This window comes from Sinohyriopsis cumingii, unplaced genomic scaffold (assembly GCF_028554795.1).
Source record: "Sinohyriopsis cumingii isolate HCF-2022 unplaced genomic scaffold, ASM2855479v2 utg000160l, whole genome shotgun sequence".
Classification (NCBI taxonomy): domain Eukaryota; kingdom Metazoa; phylum Mollusca; class Bivalvia; order Unionida; family Unionidae; genus Sinohyriopsis; species Sinohyriopsis cumingii.
In genome coordinates, this window is record NW_028315873.1 from 11,849,566 (window position 1) to 11,874,451 (window position 24,886).

At 35.6% G+C, this 24,886-nt stretch overlaps 1 protein-coding gene across 1 annotated transcript in view; it reads left to right on the top strand.

The window, feature by feature from the left end:
* The window catches only part of LOC149774787 (uncharacterized), a 43,713-nt gene extending 19,092 nt beyond the window's left edge, over nt 1-24,621 (top strand). The window contains exons 3-4 of the mRNA XM_089945004.1: nt 15,006-15,752; nt 24,134-24,621. Coding sequence (XP_089801130.1) covers nt 15,006-15,752; nt 24,134-24,621 — 1,235 coding nt within the window. The remainder of the gene's footprint in view (nt 1-15,005; nt 15,753-24,133) is intronic.
* The last annotated feature ends 265 nt before the right edge of the window (nt 24,622-24,886 follow it).

The window sequence follows — 24,886 nt, forward strand, 5'->3', positions numbered from 1 at the left end:
GTTTTATGTCTTTGTTCTAACTCGGCCGGGGATCGAACCCACAGCCTCCAACATCCTAGTCGGAAGCTCTAACCACTAGGCCACCGGAGCGGTCTAGCCCAAAAATGTACTTTAGGAAGCTCCTGATGTACATTAGGAAGCTCATGTTTTCAGTCCGTATTTTATTCTGTTCATCGCAGCTATGTCTACCACGATGTGTCTGAATGTGTCATCTAAAGGAAACGAGGCGTGCTCTATTTACCGTTACTACCGACAATAAATTGTTTCGTTATCCTCTCTCTCTCTCTCTCTGTGTGTGTGTGTGTGTGTGTTGGCGCGCGCGCGCAATGGTTTATTGGTCAGATTTACCATCTTAGGTCCTGATGCATCGTCGCATGCTATGGGCTAAAAATCCGCTGAGATCCTTGTTTTTTACGCATATTCATCATTTGGAATACAGTATTCTAATTGCAAGTTCGACGACCACGGATGCTCCTAAGTTCCTTCCCCCTAAATATGGCCATGAACAAAAACACGGAAAGGGAGATCGGAGAGGTGCTGATCATAAGATTGCTTTTGTTGTCCATCTTTCCGTCTCTCTGTTGGTCTGTTTGTCTGATAGTTTTATCACCAAAGAGAGAGAGAGAGAGAGAGACAGACAGACAGAGACAGAGCGATAGAGATTCATTGATGTGAAACTGAAGTAATGCCTGATCAACCGAAAAGGAGTGAGTGATGAAGAGAGATGGAGGGAACTTCAGACATTTTAATATGTACAATGAGCTGCATTATAACATTTACACGGTTTAAGAAGTAACTCATATCCCACCCACCCCAACACACAGAGCATCATATAGGATTACAGTATATGTGCGACACCTAGTCAAGGAATTTACAGTACAGCCATCTGGTCTAGGAAGATTATTGCAACTTTGTGTCATTGGTATCTTGTAACACTGTAAACAAATCCCATTGAACGTGGACACATAACATTACATTGACCGTGATACATGCTGGTTACTTTGCTTAAGATGAACTTCATGGATGTAATCCAAATCAATGCTTTCTCTTACGGCACATATTTTGTTCGTGACATGAGAGAGAGAGAGAGAGAGAGAGAGAGAGAGAGAGAGAGGGAGAGAGAGAGAGGTCAGCTGTACAGAGAGATGCTGTATATGTCAGTTTTACCATCAGAGGTCCCGATCCATCGACATATGCCACTGGCAAACAGCTGCGGAAAGAAAATCAGCTGTGCTCATTCTTATTTAAGGATTTAGTTATTGAAATCCCTTATTTGATATTGAAAAGTTTGACGCCTCTGTATTTGCCCACGTCGCTTGTCTCTAAATCGGTTCCTCAACTGGGTGGTGCTGGTGGAGGAGATCGGGAGCTACTGATGACAAGATTGCCTTTCTTGTCAATATCTCTGATGGTGGATCGGTCTCTTAACTTAACCAACATAGATATACCGCAAAAGGGAGAGAGAGAGAGACGAATTAGCGGGTGGGTGGGGAAAATGCCGCCTCGACAAACAAGGAGTGAACAATGCGGAGGGACGGAGAGGGCTTGAGACATTGTAATATCTACAGAGTTCATACAGATCTGGACAGCTGACATGCAGTGAGTTTTCAAAGACCAGTTTCCAGTTTTCAATGATCACTCACGGTATCAAAGTGTTCTGCTTTAGTTACTAATTTAAATACAAGAAACAAATGCAAAAGCATCAAACAAAAAAAACAAAAACAAAACAATGCAGAAATAAATAAATGTAATATAAGAGGGAAATTATACTTAAAAAGAAAGTCATTATAACCCAGACATTAACCATTGCCTTTAGCTTCTATACTTCTATCGCAACTATTGAATTTTATACTCATTGGATATCATGAAGCAATCAAGATTTAACTACCTGTATTACATTCTAAAAGGCAGAAATTATACAATGAAGTTGGTAAGCTCGATGGGAATGTATAGTTTTATATGTATTTCTTTTATTTTAAATATAACGTCTTATAAATGTATCTTTAATATGTAGCATTATATATATATATATATATATATATATATATATATATATATATATATATATATATATATATATATATATATATATATATATATAGTACGTTCCTCGAGCCAGAACAGTTCTGTGTTTTCCTTAGAGCGATTCCTTACCTCATTCCCCAAGATGTAATCATATCTACACGGTTATGGGTGACACCCTTGTTAGAGAGCCTGAACTCATTCTTCTCTCTCTCTCTCTCTCTCTCTCTCTCTCTCACACACACACACACACACACGCACACACACACCATGGGCAAAGTCATTTAAATAACATATGAATAATCCCTTCTCATAGCAAGAGATGAGAAGAAGCCTTATATTAATATATACAAAATTCATACAGATCATGACAGCTGAAATTCAATGAGTTTTCAATGAACAGTTTCCAGTTTTCAACGACTACTCACGGTATCAAGTGTTCTGCTTTAGTTATCAATTTGAATACAATAAACAAACATAAAAACAATACAGAAATAAATAAATGTAATATGAGAGGGAAATGATATTTATAAAGAAAGTCATTGAAACCCAGACATTAACCATTGCATTTAGCTTCTCTACTTTTCTTCTCCAGCTGCGAGTCCAGGCTTTCACATCACTGTTGCTGCCACGATTTAATATAGTGGGTGGGTGGGCGGTGGAACCATCTTGCTACGCAAATAACGAGCGAGTAGTAAAAATAGGAGAGGGAGGACAAAGTGGCCATATTTCACTATATACCTAACACTTCAATATCCATGTATCTTTCTTCCACCAACATTCTGAGTCCTATTTAAACCAAAAGAACTTCAAAATATGTCGCATCTGGTTGTATACACATTAATCTGTTAATTTTTCTGAGCTTAATCTGTTCCTCACAATTGTATGAAAAATGCTGAGATGCCCCTGCTGATGGGTCATACAAATAACTAGTTTAACCAGCTGGAGCAAGTTTGGAAACTGTTCCTTATGTGTATTATGTACATTTGTTCCACTGCTCATAGGTAATGTCTTTTGGATAGTTTTGCTCCAAAATAAGATTGTTCACGTATGTCGTCCGTTTCGAGACTTTGAGTTGCAAATACGGATGGAAATTTGTGGAAGGCTCCATCTGTTGCTCATTCTGGAACTTGAATGCCTTCACATGATTGAACAAGTGGTACAGGAGGCGGAAGAAATATGTCTTTTATCACGCTGAAGTATGAGCTTCATGCTTTCGATCAGCACATGTTGTTGTCACACTTCACAATCTGAAGCAAGTATTGTCCTGAGCGGATATGTCTGTCACGCCAGTTTTGATCTCTACACAATACATCATGCTCCATGAGCTCTGAATTTAATGGATCCTTATACTCAGCAATGGTTGGGTAAGTGTCTATAGTCAACTGTGACCATATTTCTGCCAACGTTTCTCCGGCAAATTCAGAGTTTTTCTTTTCTATCACAATGTCAATTGCCTTACCTCATTCGTCTAAATGGCTGCCATAGTTCTCACGAGGTAATATTAATCCACTTAATTCCTTGATGTTGTGTCATCTTTCTCTCCACTCTGTTTGAAACACTTCGTCCCGGCGCGTTTGTTGCAACGAAGACAGAGTCAAGATCATGTTTCAATAAATGGTGGATGTCAAGCGTAATGACTTTTTGATACCGTGGATTTTCATCCGGCCCACCAGCAACAGTAAACACGTGGATCGGCTCGACCAATTTATCAATACCAAGTCCTGGTTATAGTATCAAACTCAGACACAGCAACCTTTCAAAGCCAAATCCATGGCTGAGTGCTGTTGATGGGGAGTATTTTCCAGATCGGATGGCTATAAAAGTTCTGACAGAAAAGCCAACAGCGTCTCTATTTCCAAGACTATCGCGATGGATCTTAATGCCATCATGCACCGAGGGTATAAGCTTGTGCCGGGCAACAACTACCCAGTCATGGTCAGGAAGGCTTACTTTATATTCAACGTGCATTAGCAGTGGAACTCTACTTATTGGCAGCGACCAGACCAATTGGGACGCGACAATTATCGTCCTGCTGATACAACAAACTTCATCCGGTCCAGGTATGGAGAAAAGTTCGTCTAAATGTCATAATAATGCTGTGAAAAGCTGGCAATCAATATATTTAGTGTGATAAACATTTTACGCTCTAATCATCGTTACTGGGACAGTGATTACATGACGCTTACATTCTGACGACGAAATACGCTTAGGTAGTAGACAAAGCTAATAAAGTCCACTTCGACTTATATTGAAGCCATTATTTTTTTAAAATGATGTTAATTGATCGAAGGTGTTGATACTTCTGTAAACTTCGAACTGTCTTTTTTCATGAGAAGCTGAACCATGCATTACAATATCCAGTATAGTTTGCAAAAGCAATGTTTGTTCCTCTTCGATTTTTGGTTGACCACATCTGGCCTTGATATTCAGTTTTTGGTTGACCACATCTGGCCTTGATATTCAGTTTTTTGGTTTAGGATTATCTTCCTGTAAAGCATTCAACTTTGATTTTTTTAATCCCGTGCTTTCTGGGATCTTCCTTGATCATCAATCTTCTTCTTTAGTTTCTTTTCCAACTCAGTTTTTCTTTTTTGTTTATGTTTAAAATCTAAGTTCTGCTCATTTGAAAGTAGTCCTTGTTTCAGCGATTATACAGACCAACGAGGTCAGAATTTATGACATCAATTTTGGAAGTCAAATGTAATTGGACAGTGACATTTCTCGGAGTAGCCAAATGGCTTGTAGAGGGCAATGTTTCAGAAGTAATGATATTCAAGACATCAGTCGGATGTTCATTGGACTAGAAATTATCCTGAGCAGTGACTTATTGTGAAACTGATGGTGCCTGTTTTGTCCAAAAGTTAAGAAGTGATCCTTTTTTCGTAACGGAGATCGCCTTGAGCTCATGGAACATATGGCTAACTTTTTCAGCCAAATCTGTGTCATTCTTGATAATATAGCACTTTATAATAAGTTCATCTTGGCACATATTTTGGGGTTTTGTAGGATATGCTAGCACATAAGCGTTCAATAAAGACTGATATAATTTATTTTATCCATTGTTATGGGCTGCCGAAAAGTCATGAAAATTATAACTAATGTAACACTGGACACCTTACGTTCAATGGTTTCAACAGCGGAAAACTAGTACCGCACACTGTCTAATTCTTCAAAGTTCTTCTCTCACCTCATCCTGTCTTTATTAGACTGCTTTCCTTAATGTCATCAAGCTTCAAACACTCTTTGTACAAGTAGGACTGTTTATAATATGGCACTTCAGTATCATCAATTAAACGTTTTCAATAAAAAGAAAGAAAAAACAAAAGCTAACATTTGATATGTTTATTCCCTTTAATGTGCGGTGTCCCAGCGCGAAATAGGGCCCGGCCTTGGCGCGACTCAACTAATTACATTTATTGTTTATTCACATAAAAAAATATTAAAAGATGAAACGTTCACTGCGGACCGATTATCATCTTTCAACTTGCTAAACTCTCGTGTCTTTGATCTCGTCCACTGTTGTCAGGATGGTGATTACATGTTAGCCTGTTATTTTACTTGTCTAAAATCGAAGTTTAATCCCCAGTAGTCCTGCAGTTGATTTAGTTTACATTTTGTTTTTAAAGTGTGTATTACATTATATTTAAATAAAGGAAATTACATAATTTTAAAAATTACAATTTAAACCAGTTAAAGGTTATAACAATTACCCACCATTTCATCTGTCTGTCCAGGACCCGATGTGGCAGTTAAACTTAGTAATGTCAAAGAGTGTTAATGACATCATGTGAAAGGGGCGCGATTACCTCATGCGGATTACCATAATAGTGGAATTGCTATCATATGACAGAAAACCAAACCGTACTTCCAATCGCCACCCAACATAAAATAAATTACTCGAAAGTAATATTTTCAATCACTTTTTATTCTTTTTAAGCAAAATCTCCTAAATTCAATGACATTCAATGACCTAGGTGATATATCAATGACTTTCAAGGCCTTGACTTGGGGTACTCATTTCTCAATGACTTTCAATTACCTTTAATGACCGTGCGAACCCTGTAATGTAAAATTATCTGTATTAGAACCGTACAAGGTTTAAGAGAAATATGAAGACAAAAAAACCTCAACTAAATTACAGTATACATGTGTCTCCTAACCAAGGAATTTACGGTACAGCCATCTGGTCTGAGTAGGTTATGGCAACATTGTATCTTTGTTACCATTTATCACAGTAGAATATTCCCACACATACAGTTATAAGGACTGAAGTTATTGTAGGTTACTTGGTGTTAAGTTCAAATTTAAGGATGTAATCCCGGTCAGTATGTTTCCTGTCACTCCACATATTTTCACATATTTACACGTATGATTTAGCATTTTGACTTGGGAGACGGGGTCGGTAGCAGAATCGATTTAATGGAAATTAGTAGCATTTGAATTGAATTAGAAATCAAGGAATATTGCTTTTGTAAGATTTTTGTTTAAAACCCCCATCAAAACAGTCAAATATAATGTGAAAACAGGAACTTTTAGTATTGTAATATCACACCTAAACAATTCAATAATACAAATTGCCAGATGTAAAGATACCATCTACTATGCAAAACACAACAATACAAATTAGCGTATGATATGGCGTCATGGCATGAAATAATCGAAAGTCTACGAGAGAGAGAGAGAGAGAGAGAGAGGGAGGATTTCAGTGAAATTGTATTTCATTTTTTATTCATTCGGAACTCTTGGATTATTACTATCTTTTTCATATTTTATAAATACTGGTTCATAAGTAAAAATTCGTCAATAATCTAAAGAGTATACAGGCAAATGTTGACTGTTGAAATCGTAATTATATACGTATTTATACGCCATGAGAATATCATAACTGTATACGCATTTATACGCCATTGGAATATCATAATTATATACGTATTTATAAGCCAAGGGACTATCATAATTATATACGTATTTACACGCCATGGAGATATCATAATTATATACGTATGTACACGCCATAAGAATATCATAATTATATACGTATTTACACGCCAAGGGAATATCATAATTATATACGTATGTACACGCCATTGGAATATCATAATTATATACGTATTTATAAGCCAAGGGATTATCATAATTATATACGTATTTACACGCCATAGGAATATCATAATTATATACGTATGTACACGCCATAAGAATATCATAATTAAATACGTATATATACGCCAAGGGAATATCATAATTATATACGTATGTACACGCCATTGGAATATCTTAATTATATACGTATTTATAAGCCATGGGACTATCATAATTATATACTTATTTACACGCCATAGGAATATCATAATTATATACGTATGTACACGCCATAAGAATATCATAATTATATACGTATTTATACGCCAAGGGACTATCATAATTATATACGTATTTACACGCCATGGGAAAACCGCAATTATATACATATGTATACGTGATGGAAAATATAATTATATTCGTATTTATACATCATAGGAATATCATAATTATCTACGTATTTATACGTCATGGGAATATCATAATTATACATGTATTTACACTTCATGGGAAATTCAAAATTTGATAGTATTGGTATATGAAATTTTATTATACCAACACTTTAGATGTTATACAATTTTATCGTATATGGTGTATCTAACTACGTCAATTTTATTTCAATAAATTCTCCCCTCCCCCTCCCACACACAGCTTTCAAAGTATTTAAACTAATAGATGCAAAATGAAATTTTATTTTGTTCAGGTCGTATTTTTGACGTAACATGTTATCGAAGCAATCTCCCACAGCAACATAGTTAAACTTGCCAACACTTAATGACAGAAGTCAAATATCGACTGCGATACTAAGGGATAGACAATGGGCCGATGTATCTGTTAGCCAACGGATCGATATTTTTAAAAGCTGACATGTTATTGGCGTCTATATAGATTTCATATATTGTATAGAATATCATACTCATCGAAAGGTCAATATTTTGAAACAATGTAAGACAAATTTCGCTTAATAAGAATAGCTGAAAAAAAGATTTCTAAATAACCAAATAACTTTTCGTTTTATTGATATCATATTTGGTCAAAGAAAATCATAAAATAATACTTTTGGAAAATATAAAATAATATTTCGATTAAGCAAAATAATATTTCTTTACTTTAAAGTATTATTTCATTTTCAAAAAAAGGAAATAACGAAACACTTGCACACATATCATATCATATAAAAGTCTCTCTTGCTTTACATATATATATATATATATATATATATATATATATATATATATATATATAAGCGAAACGTTCGTGTCAGAACAAAATTTGCTTAAACTATTCTTCTCAGTTGGGCGAAGTGCCATGGGTGTAACTGCGTGACAATTTATTCCTGACGTTGCTGCAGTGGAAAGCGATTGACGTCACAACTGCATAACACAGATCACGTTTACATGTCCTTATTTCTCTTTTGGGAGCTTTGACCGAAAATAGACCCCCAAAACAACACGCATAACATTTTGTTTTTATAGTGGGAGTTATTCGTGGAAAATTAGAATGGAACATAAACGATAAAGTTACAGGATTATATATAACCAAGGTCATTTAAGCACTTTATAAATACTAACTTTTCCTATGCACTGTGATCCATGCATCCTTCGATTTCACTGTCAACGTCAGGGTGTCAATAAGTTTCTTTTTTTTTAGGTTTACGCTGTACATAGTGTGTAGTTCGATGCTCACGGTGTTAAGGTGTAAATTGTCCCCAGTACGGCAAGAATTAATTGAAAAGATACGTCCACTAAATTACAAAGCCATGCACGCTACAGGACAATACATACCAGAACATCAGGTTATTTTACAGTTGTCATAGTAACGACCAGTTGCCCTAGAATGTTTTATGCAGTATCTGAGGTAGCATATGCATATATTTACAGATATGGGCAAATTATGCAGTCTTGTTTTATGTTGAGAAAGAAAACAAAAACAAAAAACAAAAAAAAAAAAAAACAAGTCGAAGGAGTGACTGAAATTAATTTGTATATACAGCAGTGTCAATAAATACGTAGGAGGTCAAACAAGTGAAATGGAATTGTCGAATTAAAAAATGTCAAGAAACACATGACAGAACGAAGAAGTGATAGAAATCAATTTGTGGATACAAAGTGTCAATAAAAACGTAGTAGGATTATCATAACACATTTCATCTATGATATAAAATAGTATTACACACTTCAAAATATTTATATAATATTCTTCATTTCATTGAGCATAATCTGCGGAAGTTACAAGTTACAAAATCTAAATTTGTAGAACAAAGGTACAAATTGCACACCACAGCAGGCTGAATATCACCTAAATAACATGAAAATGTCTTTGCCAATTAATCTGTAGCCTGATTTACATGCGTTAAAACTAATTAAATATTTGTTTTGTACGAACATCACGCATTACACGCAGCCAATAAATAAATAAATAAATAAACAATCATTGTTTAATTGCATCGTTTTGGTCCGCGCTGATGTAAAACCTATCATTATATGTCCAATTACTGATCTAGAACGTCTTGGAAAACCTTATAAAATGTTCGGCAAAATAATCCAGTGTTGTGTCCATTGAGGAGAGGTCACTTTGGTATTGATATCTTTGATCTTAAAATATATTTGAATGGGAATAGTTCTTATTAAATAATGCAGTCCCATCAAATGCTTTCGGCACATGAAATTTGAAATACTTTTCAATTACTATTCTCGGGTTTTTATTCTGTGCAATAGAACGATGTCACTAAGGCGAAAATTTATTCTGATCTAGAACTGTTACTGCTACACCTCTCGTTCAAGGCCTGACAAGTATTTTATTTGGTGTCCAATTTCATTTTGGCTTCATCCTCTTTAATGTAAGACCGAAAATCTTCTTCAAAAAGGTCTCATTCAATCATTCACGGGCTCGACTCCCACTCACCACCTGCCAGTCTTGGGATAAGGTTACATTGTATACTGCGGAAGTGATCTAGATTCATTTCTGTAGTTTGGGGATCGTCTCAAAGATTCTCTCTCTCTCTCTCTCTCTCTCACACACACGGATCATCATCAGCACATCATAGACTTTTATTACTGTGTGTGTGTGTGTGTGATTTTTAACGTAGTTTTAACAATTTTCCGGTTATATCGCTACAATATCTGCAGTGTGGCAGTTCGTAGTGATATCTAGCACTGGGGCATCATGCCGCAGACATGTAGCATTGTGTCCCACCCAGTCACATTACCCTGACACCAGGCCGACCAGTCCTAACCCTAACCTGCTGACGCTGAGAGCCAAACGAGATAGCTAATAGTACCATGTTTTTAAAGTTTTTGGTATGACTTATCCTGGGATTGAATTCGCGACCCCCGCTTCAGAGGCGGACGCTCTAATAGCTTTGGCTACAGAAGCGGCCACTTTTATTACTAATATCAAGGAAAACCAATTAACATAAATAGACCAAATAACCGCCACGTTTATAATTACATAAAGTTTGCATGCTTAATATTTGAGGCTCACACACCATTGCTTTTTTACACGTTCGCTTATTTATTTAATTTTTTGGTATAAATTTGTTAACGTTTTAGACTTGGACCTTGACCGAAAACCTTGATTTCACGAGAACATTTTATGTCTACTGATGCAGATATAGACTACATGGTATTAAACCAATTTTTTGTTTCTTCAAATGGAGTCCTGGTTTTGTCCGTTACGGCAATTTATCAATCACTGCCATCACATTTTTGTCCGCAAGGGTTCCAGCCTCGTCTTTTGTGGGTATGTGAGAAAGTTTGCCTGCAGCTTCCTGTGGGCCAGTGGTTTTTACATGGATTTAACAGGGTTCTTTCTCGTCGTCATGTATAACCTCTTTTGTGCTAAAACAACATTTACTTTGGACTTTATTTTCTTTAAAAAGCATGAAATTTTTTAAATCACCCTAAAAATATGTATTTAAAAGCATGAAAATTTGGTTTTCTATTTCTTTAGAATAATTAATAAATGATTTTATGTAAGCAAAATTTGTTTGAAAGCGTGAAACATTTATTATGAATCAGGTATGTGCAGGTACATATTAAAGTTAATGCATCTGTCTAGCGACACTTATCCTCGTCTGTTTGAATAAGTAGATCGGCGAACTGGACGAACATGATCAAATCAAAATATATGAAGTGGAATGTTATAAACTGCTGTTGTGTTACATGAATTACTTTGACATTATTCTTATATTTGTTTTATTTAAACATTTTGAATGATGATACGTGAAAAACTGTTTAGAACCTATAGCACGTAGCGAAAACAGTGAACAATTAATACAGCCTGGGTCATGTATTTATTATAATTAAATGAATTGTTTTCTTGTTCAAAATAGCGCTTTCAAGAAATACTGACAATATCAGATAGTGTTATTACGTGAATATGGGTTGATACATAAATATTTGATTTAATAACTCGAACTAGGCAGGGCATCGGAAACATATTATATTAATTTTTATACTCGAGCACTCCACCCCAATTTATGTCGCAGCGTCTAATAATGTTTGCTGTAATGTACATATCCCTGTAAAATACCAAATTATGAAGAGACTCGCTCAGTCGGTGCTTGTATGGATCTTATAATCAACTCATCCTCTTCAAACCTGATGCGTCATGTGATAATCCTCTCCTATTCTCTGTAATAACTCCTTTTACAAGAACAAACTACTGACGGACAAATAGAAACAATTACAATGCATTCAGAAAAGTTGTAAAGTTTTACTGGCTTTTGTCACAGAAGATGAAAAACAAAAAAAAAATTAAATAAATTAGAACAGCTATATGGAAAAAGAAAGAAAAGTTTCCAAACCTTTAATCTGTGACAGAGTAAAAAAATTCTGGATAGACTAACAATTCTCATTCATTGCATGATGAAGGAAAATAAGTAAAACATTGTTTTCCGCATGTGTTTGATATTTCAAAGAAAAGAAGTAGAGCACTGTTTTCCGCATATGCTTCATATTTCAAACAAAAGAGAATATAAATTCACAGTCTGCCATTTCATCACTTTCACGAGTATTTATAATGCGTGGCAGACATGGTCGCCTTTTCTCCTGTCTACTGCCTATGTAGCCAAGACTAAAAGTAGAAAGGACGGACGGACAGGGGATCATTAACTACATTATTTTATTTTAAAGTGACATGTAAAACTGTATACAATGTAGCGTTACCGCAGAAAGTGCCAGTTTCCGGTTTATACTGGAATGCCAGGAAAAAACCCTGTCTCTCCGAACAAATTAAGTTTTTAAAAATGCGCATCTTTCAATGCCTGCTGCTGTGAGAAAACAATCTCAACAAAAGAGTGTTTTCAAAATTTAATTGCAAGGGTTCGATAATAATTTTAAAATAATACTAATTCTTTTCTTTACTTCAAAGCTGATGATGCATTATTTTGCATACCGTAAACAAACCGGATTTGCATTATATGTGAACTTTAGAACACACATAATCATGTTTCTATAACGTTTAATGTCTTAGGCTAAGTTTGTTTGATACAAGAAATCATGCATGTTCCTCACGTTTTAAATTCATTTTATAATATGTCGCTACCGTAAGGTTGTTTTTATTCCTGGGTCATTTAAACCTCAGTACATAAGCTCCACGCATTTGCATACAGACAAGTTGATGTAATCCCACTCATGATACATGAAAATGAATGGTGTAGAAATAATAATCACCAGACTCAAACGCGGTAACTTGTGACGTCATACTGAGTGTGATGTCATTATCAGATTGTACAATTTTCTTGGTTGAATTTGATCACCAGCGTTCTGCCAGTGTCAACGTCATAACGCAAGGGAAGTAAGACACTGAGAGCAGCAGACGACACAGTGGAGAGGGAAGAAATTCACACAATCTATCAAATGAGATTTTCACTGAAATATTCAGGGTAACAGTACATTTAGGGTGCGTTGAAATGTTGAGTATGACAGGGGCACATTAGATGAATGATCAAGTTGTGTATCTTTTATCTTTACAGTAAGATTTATTTCTTTTTTATATATATTATTCTTGTTTAATAGAACTCGCATTTTTTTTTTATGCCCAGCGCGTATATTTCTAAAGAACTTTTGCAGCAGTTAAGGAATACAAAATTGCGCGTCCTCTACATTATGCTGATATTTATTTTATAAAGTAGTCAAGGGTAATTTGAGTTGATGAATAATAAAGCACCGTTCTCGTTGTTTTTTGTTGTTTTTTTTTGTGGGCGGGCTTTAAAAATTGACTCTCAAATACCTTAAAAAATATTGCCGTGTTTGAGAGACCCCCGGAAAAAAAACAATTGTGAATATTCTATCCACGACATTAGTTGAAAAAAGTTATAAAATTATAAACAATAATTATTCCATGTAGTGTACGAATATTATCATCTCAGCTGGTTCCATTTTATGGCCTGAAATCGAAATGGGGTGGGGAGTATACGGATAAACCCCGGAGTCATTTTCAGTCATATATATATATATATATATATATATATATATATATATATATATATATATATATATATATTTCGCACGTAGGGAAAGCGTATATCGATATAGGACTTTGCTTATTTTCAATTTTCTATAAAAATCACCCCTGCTCTCTAACCCCACCCCAATATTACGGTAAGAACTTTAATTTTGTTACCGATCTACGCTTATGAATATATGAGTGACACAAGTTTTATTTTATTTCTGTAGTTTTTGTAGTGTAGTAAGAATTGGACATGATAGAGGGACAACAACCGTTTCCACATAAACCAGTTATCACATGATACTGACTCATCACCCTGTACAGTATTTGTTTTAATGAATACATTACAAATGTCCGACCGCTCCGATGGCCTATTGGTTAGAGCGTCCGCCTCGGATGCGGGAGGTCGTGGGTTCGATCCCCGGCCGAGTCATACCAAAGACTTACAAAAACGGTACAAACAGCTGCCTCGCTTGGCGCTCGGCATTAAGAGGTTAGTGTTAGGATGGGTCGGCCCGGTGTCAGGATAATGTGACTGGGTGGGACATCATGCTACATGTCTGCGGCATGATGCCCCAGTGCTAGACATCACTATAAACTGCCACATTGCAGACATCGTAGCGAGATGACTGAAAAATTGTTAAAGCTACGTTCAAAATCCAAATCACATCACATCACATCACAAATGTCCAAATAAAAGTATGGTACATCTGATATCTTAAACTTACTAAAATACTGTACAGAACTAGAACAGTGTGCTTACTGGTTCCATGTGACGTCTGGTACAAAATCCCTATTGAAATAATAATAATAATAATAATAATAATAATAATAATAAACGAAAAATGAAAATGATACAGTTAGCACAATTTACACATGTCTATTGGACTATTGCTGACCCGAATTTTAGTTTTATTTATCCTTTGAAAATGACAGAGGAAAAGCAAGTTTCCACATCAAACTAGTTATCACACAATAATGATTCATGACTCTGTACAGTATTGTTTTAATTAGCACTAATATGAACGTAAGCATAATGTACAAAATTACTGTACAGAACTATAATAGTGTGCTTACTGGTTCCTTGTGATGTCTGCTGTTTAATCCCTGTTGAAATAATAATAATAATACTAATACTAATATTAATAATAATAATAATACTGCAATCATACAACGATTATCATACAGTATTTTGTGTATTTTCATTGTTAACTAATTTACTTTTTTATGCGACATTTTTCATGTCTAATGTAGACATCTCTGATAATAATAATAATAACAACAACAACAAGAACATAACGATGGTTGTGGTGGTGGTGAAATTATATGACAGCAGACTATTATTTAAAGTCATAAATTCAATCTATTTTGTTTTCTATAAGTTTTTTTTTTTAAATATAATTATGCACGTCATTATTGATGTTTATATAATAAAAAATTTACAGACGACCTTGACCCAAGGGATGTTAATGTGGTCGGAGACAAGCTGGTCATCACAGACTGGAGGTCTAAAAAAGTCCATGTGTACAGACGCCATGACGGCATGTTGCTGTCTTCATCAGACGAACTGGAGTTAGAGCCCTGGGGCGTGTGTCGTGTGAATGACACGGACTTATGCGTGGCTATGAGGGACAGTATAACACTCATGTCGGTACTGGACTCCGGTCTCATTTCTAGGGGTAAAACATTTCATTTACGACCATCATTTGATTACTGTTATTGTGTAGCTGCATTCAGGGACAAAGTTGTTGTCAGTGCTGACAAAGACAACACAACATGTTGGAGCATTGTGTCTTTACAAGATGGACGACATGACAATTTACACAAAATCTGTGAAGGACATGGATACAGTCGGTTGACAACAAAAGAAAACATGGTTTATATTTCTTGTTTGGCTGACTCCCCTGACGACATTGGTGTGTATGGATTTAATTTACTGAATCCAAGTCAACCGTCATACAGATACAAACATGAGGGACTGTGGCCACGTGGAATAACTGTAGATGACAATGGACATTTGTTTGTGTGTGACTTTAATTTCATTCATCATCTGACAGAAAAATGTGAGTTAGTGGCCATTTATAGGGAGGGGATACCACATCATCTAAGCGCCAGTTTCTGGGATAGTGGGATTCTGTACGTGGCAGCTTATGAGACCAATATCATCTCCATGTACGAAACACCTCATCAAGGCAAGTAACGTATTTTATTTTTACTTCATTCACATCAACATTACATTGATAACTTTATTATCAAGGCAATCATTTTAAAATATTTAAATAAAATTATATTTAAATTAAATCTGAAACAGAATTGTTCATTTTCATGATCAGTCTGCATCAAACACTGTCATGTGTATAGGTGCCGACACAGTCATGTATGAAGGCCTATTTATTTACCTTGAGTAAATTATAAATAAAATGTTCATTATTGTTATACAGTTTAATATTATTCTACTTTTAAATATAAATGTTCATTATTTTTTTTAAATAATTGCATATCTTGGTTATGATCCAAAAATGTAAAAACAAATATCAATGGCTGACTATGAAGTTACGCTTGTTAGATGTAGTAAAAAATATTTGCTGCCAGGTGTCGCTTTCATTTAGTACGCGACGTAAAGACCGGTTTTGACTGGTTTACACATATGGCTTAGCCTTGCCTGAAAATGGAGGAACCTTTCACACTGGTGTTGTTGTTTGTTTCTCTTTATGGGCTTCGATAATGATCTTGCAAGGAATATTTAGTGACTAGAAAACAAAAGGAATAATCGCCATTTAAAGGTATGTGGAATTTAATTTATACAAAATCATGCATCTATTATTAGGTATAAGAAAGGTGTGATATAGTCGATAATAAGCTACATGAATACAACGATAACAAACACAGAATATATGATGACCAGGGCTGGGTGCCATTAGACAAAAGGAAAAGAAAATATGTTTTCTCCCTCTGTAATAGTTTATAGTTTTAAAATTAAGGTAGGTAGGTATGGACATTTTAAAATTAACCTCGGTTAGGATTAAAACAAAAATTATCATTAGGTTAGGTTAGGTAGGGAGATATATATATATATATATATATATATATATATATATATATATATATATATATATATATATATATATATATATAATGTACTAAGCGCATCAAGTACTGGGCTAAACTAGATGCACAAAACAATTCGGGATTTGTTTTATATATTACAAAGACAAACAGCTGTACAGTTAATAAATAGTACACTGTCATAGTGTATAATCATAGTTGCTATTCAGTTGCCATAGTGTCTACTCCAATTTATTAATATACTAATCATGTCAACTGGTTCATGTACATCTTAGTGTTATTTGTAGGCAGTCAAACTTGCTATGATGCTGGAATAGTGTATCATCATATTTCCTAACACACCATTCATGTAATTTGGCACATGTATATCTTATTGATGTTACACTGGCATAGTGTGTAACCATAATTGTTACTAAGCTGGCATAGTGTGTAATCACATTTGCTAACACACCAATCATGTCAATTGGTAGATGTATATTTTATTGATGTTATACTGGCATAGTGTGTAATCATAATTGTTACTATGCTGGCATAGTGTGTGATCATAATTGTTACTAAGCTAGCATAGTGAATCAGATTGTATTACAGTTGTCAGGTGAGTATTCCTTGCACATTTTAATTCTTATTTAGTTTCATTCTAATACATTTTGATATCTGTGTCTTAATTCTTATACACTGTAATGTCTGTGTCTTAATTCTTAACACCAGTGATTATGTCTTAAGTCTTATACACTGTATTGTCTGTCTTATACACTTCAATGTCCGTTTTAATTCTTAGGCATTTTAATGTCTTAATTCTTATACTCTTTAATATCTGTCTAAATTCTTATACACTTCAGTGTCTGTCTTAATTTTGTATACACTTTAATGCTTCTCTTAAATCTTATATACTTTTAATGTCTATCTACTAGTGTTCTTGAAATCCCAGTATTTGTGGACATGTCTGCTAGACTGAAGGTCTTGACCAGAACTACTTAGAACAACCAGATTTTGCTGCATAAATTCTCAAATAACATTATATCAAATTGTCTTCGATTATTTTAGCCATCAAACTCTTAAAATAAACTAAAAACAAATTTTAAGGAAAGAAAATTGAAACCACGCTAGTTTTTGGACGGTTTCTTTGTCAATCAATATGCACATTTCAAAAGAAAGCATACATTAAGAGGTCACATGGTCTAGTACTTTGTGATAGCATCGTTAAATCCATAATACCATCATCAATACCGACATGGAATATATTAGTAAGCCATATGACCAGCATGTAAAACATAAACAGAAAGCAACTGTGACCCATATGATCTACATGCATATATTCATATAGAATCATCTCATTTTCAGATTGCTGATGTTTGAGACATCAATCACAGACTGGATGACAAACATAAAAAACTCCAATAGTTAAGACCACTTAACAGATTTTCTGTGCTGCAGTACATTCCCATTCATGTCCCTGGAAGTTACCATTCTTGTACCTGCATAATTAGTGGTACTAATTAAAACATATCGTTTCTAATCCTGGCCTGGCTTTCGCAAAACATTATTTTGTCCATACTTTTCTACTCCACTTAAATGCATCTCAAATCAAATTTTATGAGCAGCAAATTTTGATACATCTTTTGAGAAATTGTTGAAAATTAGGTTATTCACCATTTATTTGTTATAATTTCCAAATAACCACTGGTAACAAATTTAGTCAATTAAAAACTTACAGTTTAAGTTATTTTAAAATATGGCCAACATTTAGACATAAATAATACACTGAATATTTGCATACCAATTTCGGACTAAATTCACCAAAAAATATTCTTACTGAACAGTTTGGAGTAGATTTCCTGTAACTAAATACATTATGACAGACTGTCTTTGTACGGTACATACATATAGATAGCTGTACATTCCTATCACCAAATACATTATGACAGGCTGTCTTTGTACAGTACATACATGTAGATAGCTGTACATTCCTATCACCAAATACATTATGACAGGATGTCTTTGTACGGTACATATTTGTAGACAGCTGTACAGTCTTGGCTGATTGTTTGTGTGAAACTGTACCCTCTATGCACATTATACTACATAAAGTCATAAGACCAACCAAACAATTCACTGAGCTATATTTGCATGATTGAATAACTTAAATTACATCAAAGGAACAGTGGCTTACATTTAGCATTGTACTGTGTTAAGTAAAGCATATCAACTTAATGGTGTTGACAATCTTGCTAGGGTTAGATCAATATAGATACACTGTCAACACGAAGGTCTTGCTAGGGTTTTAAGGCCTGATCATTATAGATACGACCGCTCCGGTGGCCTAGTGGTTAGAGCGTCCGCCTCGGAAGTGGGAGGTCGTGGATTTTAACCACGGCCGAGTCATACCAAGGACTTTAAAAATGGTACTGACAGCTGCCTCGCTTGGCGCAGAGCATTAAGAGGTTAGTGTTAGGACTGGTATGCCTGGTGACTGGGTGGGACATCATGCTACGTGACTGCGGCATGATGCCCCAGTGCTAGACATCACTCTAAACTGCCATATCGTAGCGATATGACTGAAAAATTGTTAAAAAGCTACGTCAAAAATCCTAATCACAGACTCATTATAGATACACTATCAACACGATGGTCTTGTTAGGGTTGAAAGGCCTGATCATTATAGATACACTATCAACACGATGGTCTTGTTAGGGTTGAAAGGCCTGATCATTATAGATACCCTGTCAACATGATGGTCTTGTTAGGGTCGGAAGGCCTGATTATTATAGATACATTGTGAAGAGGATGGTCTTTTCATGCTTGTAAGGTGTCATTGGTAGGGTTGTGCCATTTTAATATGTTTCAACATGCTGGTTGTATTTCTAATACATTTTGCAGATTACAGACATAGATGTATCATCTGTTCATATGTCATCCATGATCCCCCCCAACTACTTCCAAAACAGACTACCTGTTTTACATGTCAGTGAGTTTGTTCTTGCCTTGGTGTTTGATGCAATTTCTCAGCACACGATAGGCTATTATATAAGGACTCCAGCATAACTGGTGGTGGAAGAACTTGGAAATATACCCGTAAGAACCACTGTTCCACAAGAAACTTCTGGCAACTTTCTCAGATATCGCCTTTGTCTGTTCCAAAGCCTCAAACACACATGGACAGAAGCAAGATGGCAATGATCGATGATTTTATTCCGCCATTAAGGCCATTTCAGGCTACTCCATTTGATGATATAATGAACTCATCTTAGTCACCATGCTCTTGGTTTCACACAGCATGAATCTTTTTAAAAGATATTTTGTCTTTCATAAAATATGAAAGATAGTACAGTGTTATCTTAAAAACAGAATAAATAGAGCAGTTTTCTTGTGCAGGGAAAATGATCATATGTAGACAAACGTTGAATATACGAGCAAAGATAGCAAACTAGCAAATCCTTTTCTTTAAATTTATTGCATTAGCAAAACAATTGTAATGAGCACAGACACTTGTTTCTCAGAGTGAGAAAGATAATTATTGACATCACTTGCTGTACTCCAAAAATTAGCAAGGTGGCTATTCTTTTTTATCACATTGGCATGTTCATTGACTGATTACATATATTAGCATAAAACAAAGCAATCCATGTTTGATCATGTTGCTCTTATGGGTTTAACACCATTTGTCATCACATAATTGGCTATACATGGCAGTCAGTATATTTGGTACAGGAAGAACACTTGTAAACCCTTGGGGGTTGGCCATAAAGGACGTCCGCAAAGATGTTTTGTCTTTTTGTTCAAATGCAGACAAGAGTGAGGGGGTGTAAAGGACCTTGCGGACGTCTGTATTTTTTGTTATGATATTCTGTGCTGAACAGCTGCTTTAGGCCTACTGCGTGTATTCCAGAATGTTTTGCTGATGTCCTTAATGGGTGATAACTAAATATAAATTATTTGTTAATTTCAATTTGTACGATTCATGCCACGGAATAAAATGCTGCCGGGCATTTCTGCGCACTTAAGGTTACTGTCTCCAGTACTGAAGCAAAACGCATACCGAATTCGACCGATTGATGAAAATAAAATATTGCAATGCTTACCATTTGAAAAGAGGCAATTGTCACCAGAATATTCGGTTCATGCTATTATTAATTTTGGACACACTGGATACCACCCTGTGTTTTCATAACTCACCAAAGGTCGGCCTGTTCTGCGCACAGCTTTGAAAAGATGTAATGTTTATCTATCTGGCCATAGAAATGGAATATATTATTTTGGACTGTTTCTTTCAGCACTTCAGTCGAGTAATTACCGTATTTACCGCATATGTTGGGACTTGATAAAATAATTATTTTTTTTCCTGTCCCAGAACGTATGGTGAAACATTTTCTCACTTTGGTCATATGTCCCAAGACTTAAGAAACAAAATAAATTTGTATTGCATTTGTGCTTGCCCCCCCCCCCACTGTACATTGCAATAAAATAGATAAATACAACGCTTAATTGATAACTAAAAGAAAGAAACTAACCTTGTGTTATCATCTATTCCTTTTTTCAACATAAGCATTAAAGAATAAAATATTTCCCCGAAATCCTTATAAGTGCCGTAGGCTTCCATACTGTAGCGTGTATCAATTATGTCCGATACCACACACCACGTCGTTCATTGACATAACACTAACAGTTGTGTGTGGTTGTGCTTAAAGGTTTGAACATGTTATCCGACTAAAAACTGGAGCCAATAAAATCGCAAAGAAGAGGGAAATAGTCAACCGATATCTTGAATACGCCATAAACGCATCACACGGTGTTGGGCGGAAAATAATCAAGATTGAATTATATCCAGGTCTACTGTATGACAGTATGTAGCAAATAAAAATCGTCATTTGAAAACACACATTCACTTGAGTGCAAGTGACAATCTTTTCACCAGCTCGGGTTACAAAGTTATCCTTACTATTTACCCGCAGACATCAATGCTCCTTTGTATTAATTGTAACCACAGATGCCAAGCACATAGAAGCCCTGGTGATGAATAAACACGACTGGCAGCAAACAGTAACTCCTTCTTTGAACCTGCCGACAGGACATCAAAGACAAAAGGTTATTTTTATTACAAAGCAAGCCGATCTCAGAAGCCGACGTTGGTTACTTTATTTTAAAGGATATCAATAGAAAGGTTAGTTTATTGCAAAGCAAGCCGACATCAGAAGGTGATTATGGATTCTGTGAAGTGAGCCGATTTTTTTAAATATACAAAGTTGGCCGAGATATGGAGGTAAATTTGGGCTTATTTTCACCTGTATTCACGAGAATTTCGAAAATAAATTGAAACAATGGAACAGGAAGGCCAGAAGAGAAGAAAACGATTTCGCAAACGAGAGGGAAATAATCAACCGATATATTGAAGACAACTGCCATTCCCGCAAACAACCTTTGTCTTTGATATCCTGTCGGTAAGTTCAAAGAAGAAGTTTGCTGCTGGCTGCCAGTTGTGTTTATTTACCACCAGGGCTTCTATGTGCTTGGCGTCTGTAGTAATAATTAATACGAAGCTGCGCTGATGTCTGCGGGTAAATAGTAATGATACTTTTGTAACCCGCGCCGGCGAAAAGATTGTCACTTGTACTCAAGTGAATGTGTTTTCAAATAATGATTTTTATTTGCGAGATACTGTCATAGAGTAGACCTGGATATAAATTAATCTTGGCTATTTTGCACCTAACCAGTAGCTTCTCGTGGGTCGGTGGTTCTTCCCTGGGATTTCCAGGGTTCTTCCTCCACCAGTTATACTGGCCGCCATGTATAGCCTATCTTGTGCTGAAAAATGGCGTTAAACCCTAGAAAAACAACAACAACAACAAAAATATCTATATTTTTCCAGCTAATTCTACATATTATTTAAGAATATTGTTACGTATATCTGATTTAGTTCATATTTATTTTAGCCTAATTGTTTGTCAGTTTTAAATTTTTTATTCTTTTATATGCTATTATAATGTAAATTTATTCACTGGAGATGAAATTTTTTTCCAGAAAATCGGTTGATCTTAATCATTCTTTCATAAACACCAGGTGTTGACCTGGATCCTGACATTGATTCAAGATTAATAGCAGCCGCGTGAATAAGTTCTGTTTTCATTTTTAAAGATTGGTTGTTGTCAAGGTCATGGTGGGACTATGTGTTTAAAGAAGTAAACAATTTTTTAAAATTTTATTCTCAGAGTCAAATCATTAGTCTGGTCAAGGCCATATTCCGTGTATGTGATTTTTTGTATATGTAAACATGATCATGTGACCCCCCTTTTGATTTTGCAATTTGGGGAATTTCGAAACTGCGTCTTAAAATATGATATAACCTTTGTTTTAGATCTCTCTCTCTCTCTCTCTCTCTCTGTTTTCGGGCTTTTACACTTGGTATCAAATTGTGTTCTGTTGTTGTAGCCAGGTTTTTGAGTTATAATTTTCTTCAGATCGTTTGGATTTCAAAAGGATTAATTCTTTTTCCTGGAAATATTTGTGTGCTCAAGCAGGATTCTTGAACTAAGGCATTTAATGAAGTTTTATTCGGATTTCCAACACCGGAGTGTCATTATTTGTATTTCTACAAGGAACTGTAGATAAAAGAAATCAGTAGAGACTACAGCATATGTCATCGTCATCCATCTTGGATTCTTCGTCGGGATTCGAACTTGAAATTATTAGAACATTTTATTACTAGGACTTTTGCAATTGAATTCGTAGATTATTCTTGGATTATTCTTGGATTATTTTTGGATTTGATTCTTAAAACCATAAGTTATTTGTTAAATTTTACAAAGCTTGTTGTTTTTAATCTTTCTGTGTTAGTGTTTATTAGAGCCTAAACACGTAATAAAAGAATATTCTGAATACTACCGATGCTAATAATGGATGCGCGTTATAAACTGTAGAACGACTTTAAGGATGCTTTCATTGCTGCACGTCCTGATCTGAAGGCAGATCTGGCAAATAAATGTGCACAGGAGCAGTGGAACAATTGTAAAGAAAATGAAGAAGTTAACAATTTGATTCAAGTTTGACATGTGAGAGCAGCAGAAAGAAAAAGTCGTCTGATGAGCATGTGGGGCTGCGCTGCCACGCCTAATGCAAGGTCTAAGCCAAGCATCTGATTCAACTACTTCCGTCAACAGTGGTGATAATAAATGGTGACGTTAAAGTCAGAGGTGGAAGAGGCATCTTCTGCTGACGTAAGAGCAAGAGAAACGGATGCCGAGATGCAAACGACAGCAGTGGCATCTCTAGTGAAGAAAAAACCAACGCTCTACAACAGCACAAGACGCAGCAAGCAATGGGTTATAATCTGTCAACGCACAAACGGCTAGTCTTCTACAGGTAAAATACATTGGACTGTGGACAGCTGATACAAAAACAAAGTCTGTGTAAAGGTTAAAACGTCTGGCAGCTGAACGAGCACGCAAACAGAACTCCAGATGACTTCAAGACAAAGCTGATTGAAGTTGCGAAAGAACATCCAGTCATTGGTCAGCGACTCAGCAGAAATTAGGAAGGCCCTGCTTAGAAGATGACGAACCACAGTTGCTAAAGACAAATGTGGACATTGTATCATGTGGAGCAGTTGCTGATCCGCGGCGACGATCTGAGAAGCTTAATAGCTGTAAAACGTTGGATGACTTGCATGAAGCCCTCGTCCAATATGGTTTCATCATCAGTCATTATAGATCTGATTTGGACAGCAATGGCAAGACATGTGATGTAGAGTTGGAAAGGGCCAATTTCCAGAAAGCCGTTAAAGTATTGGCAGAAGTCTGGAGCTCAACGGTTATTGATAGATTTGATGTGGTAGCATCTTTTGTATCATGTGATGCAGGAAAACTGGACATCAGTAAACCGTCAGATGAGAGGTCATGTCGTCACATTCAACAGTCGCAGTATTGCTTGCAGATTGTGAAGTGCAACAGTGAATCATGCTGTGGTCAGCATCGCACTAACTACAACTATATATTTCCTGGATGATATTTACCTCCACCTGTTCCACACTACAGTACAGATAAAGGGATTACCGATGTACCAGATGGCGGCAACAGTGGAACGTTTGGAATGATTTATCAATGATTGACTCTTTTACATATGCAGCCTTCACACGACTTCCTGAAGATGCAATTTGATTTCTACTGTCCATCAGTGACTGTTGATCTTGAGAAGCGCGTTTGTAATCAGTGTGGCCTGTACTTTCCATCTCAAGCTGCGAAGCGCAATCATGCCCATATTCACAGGCAGC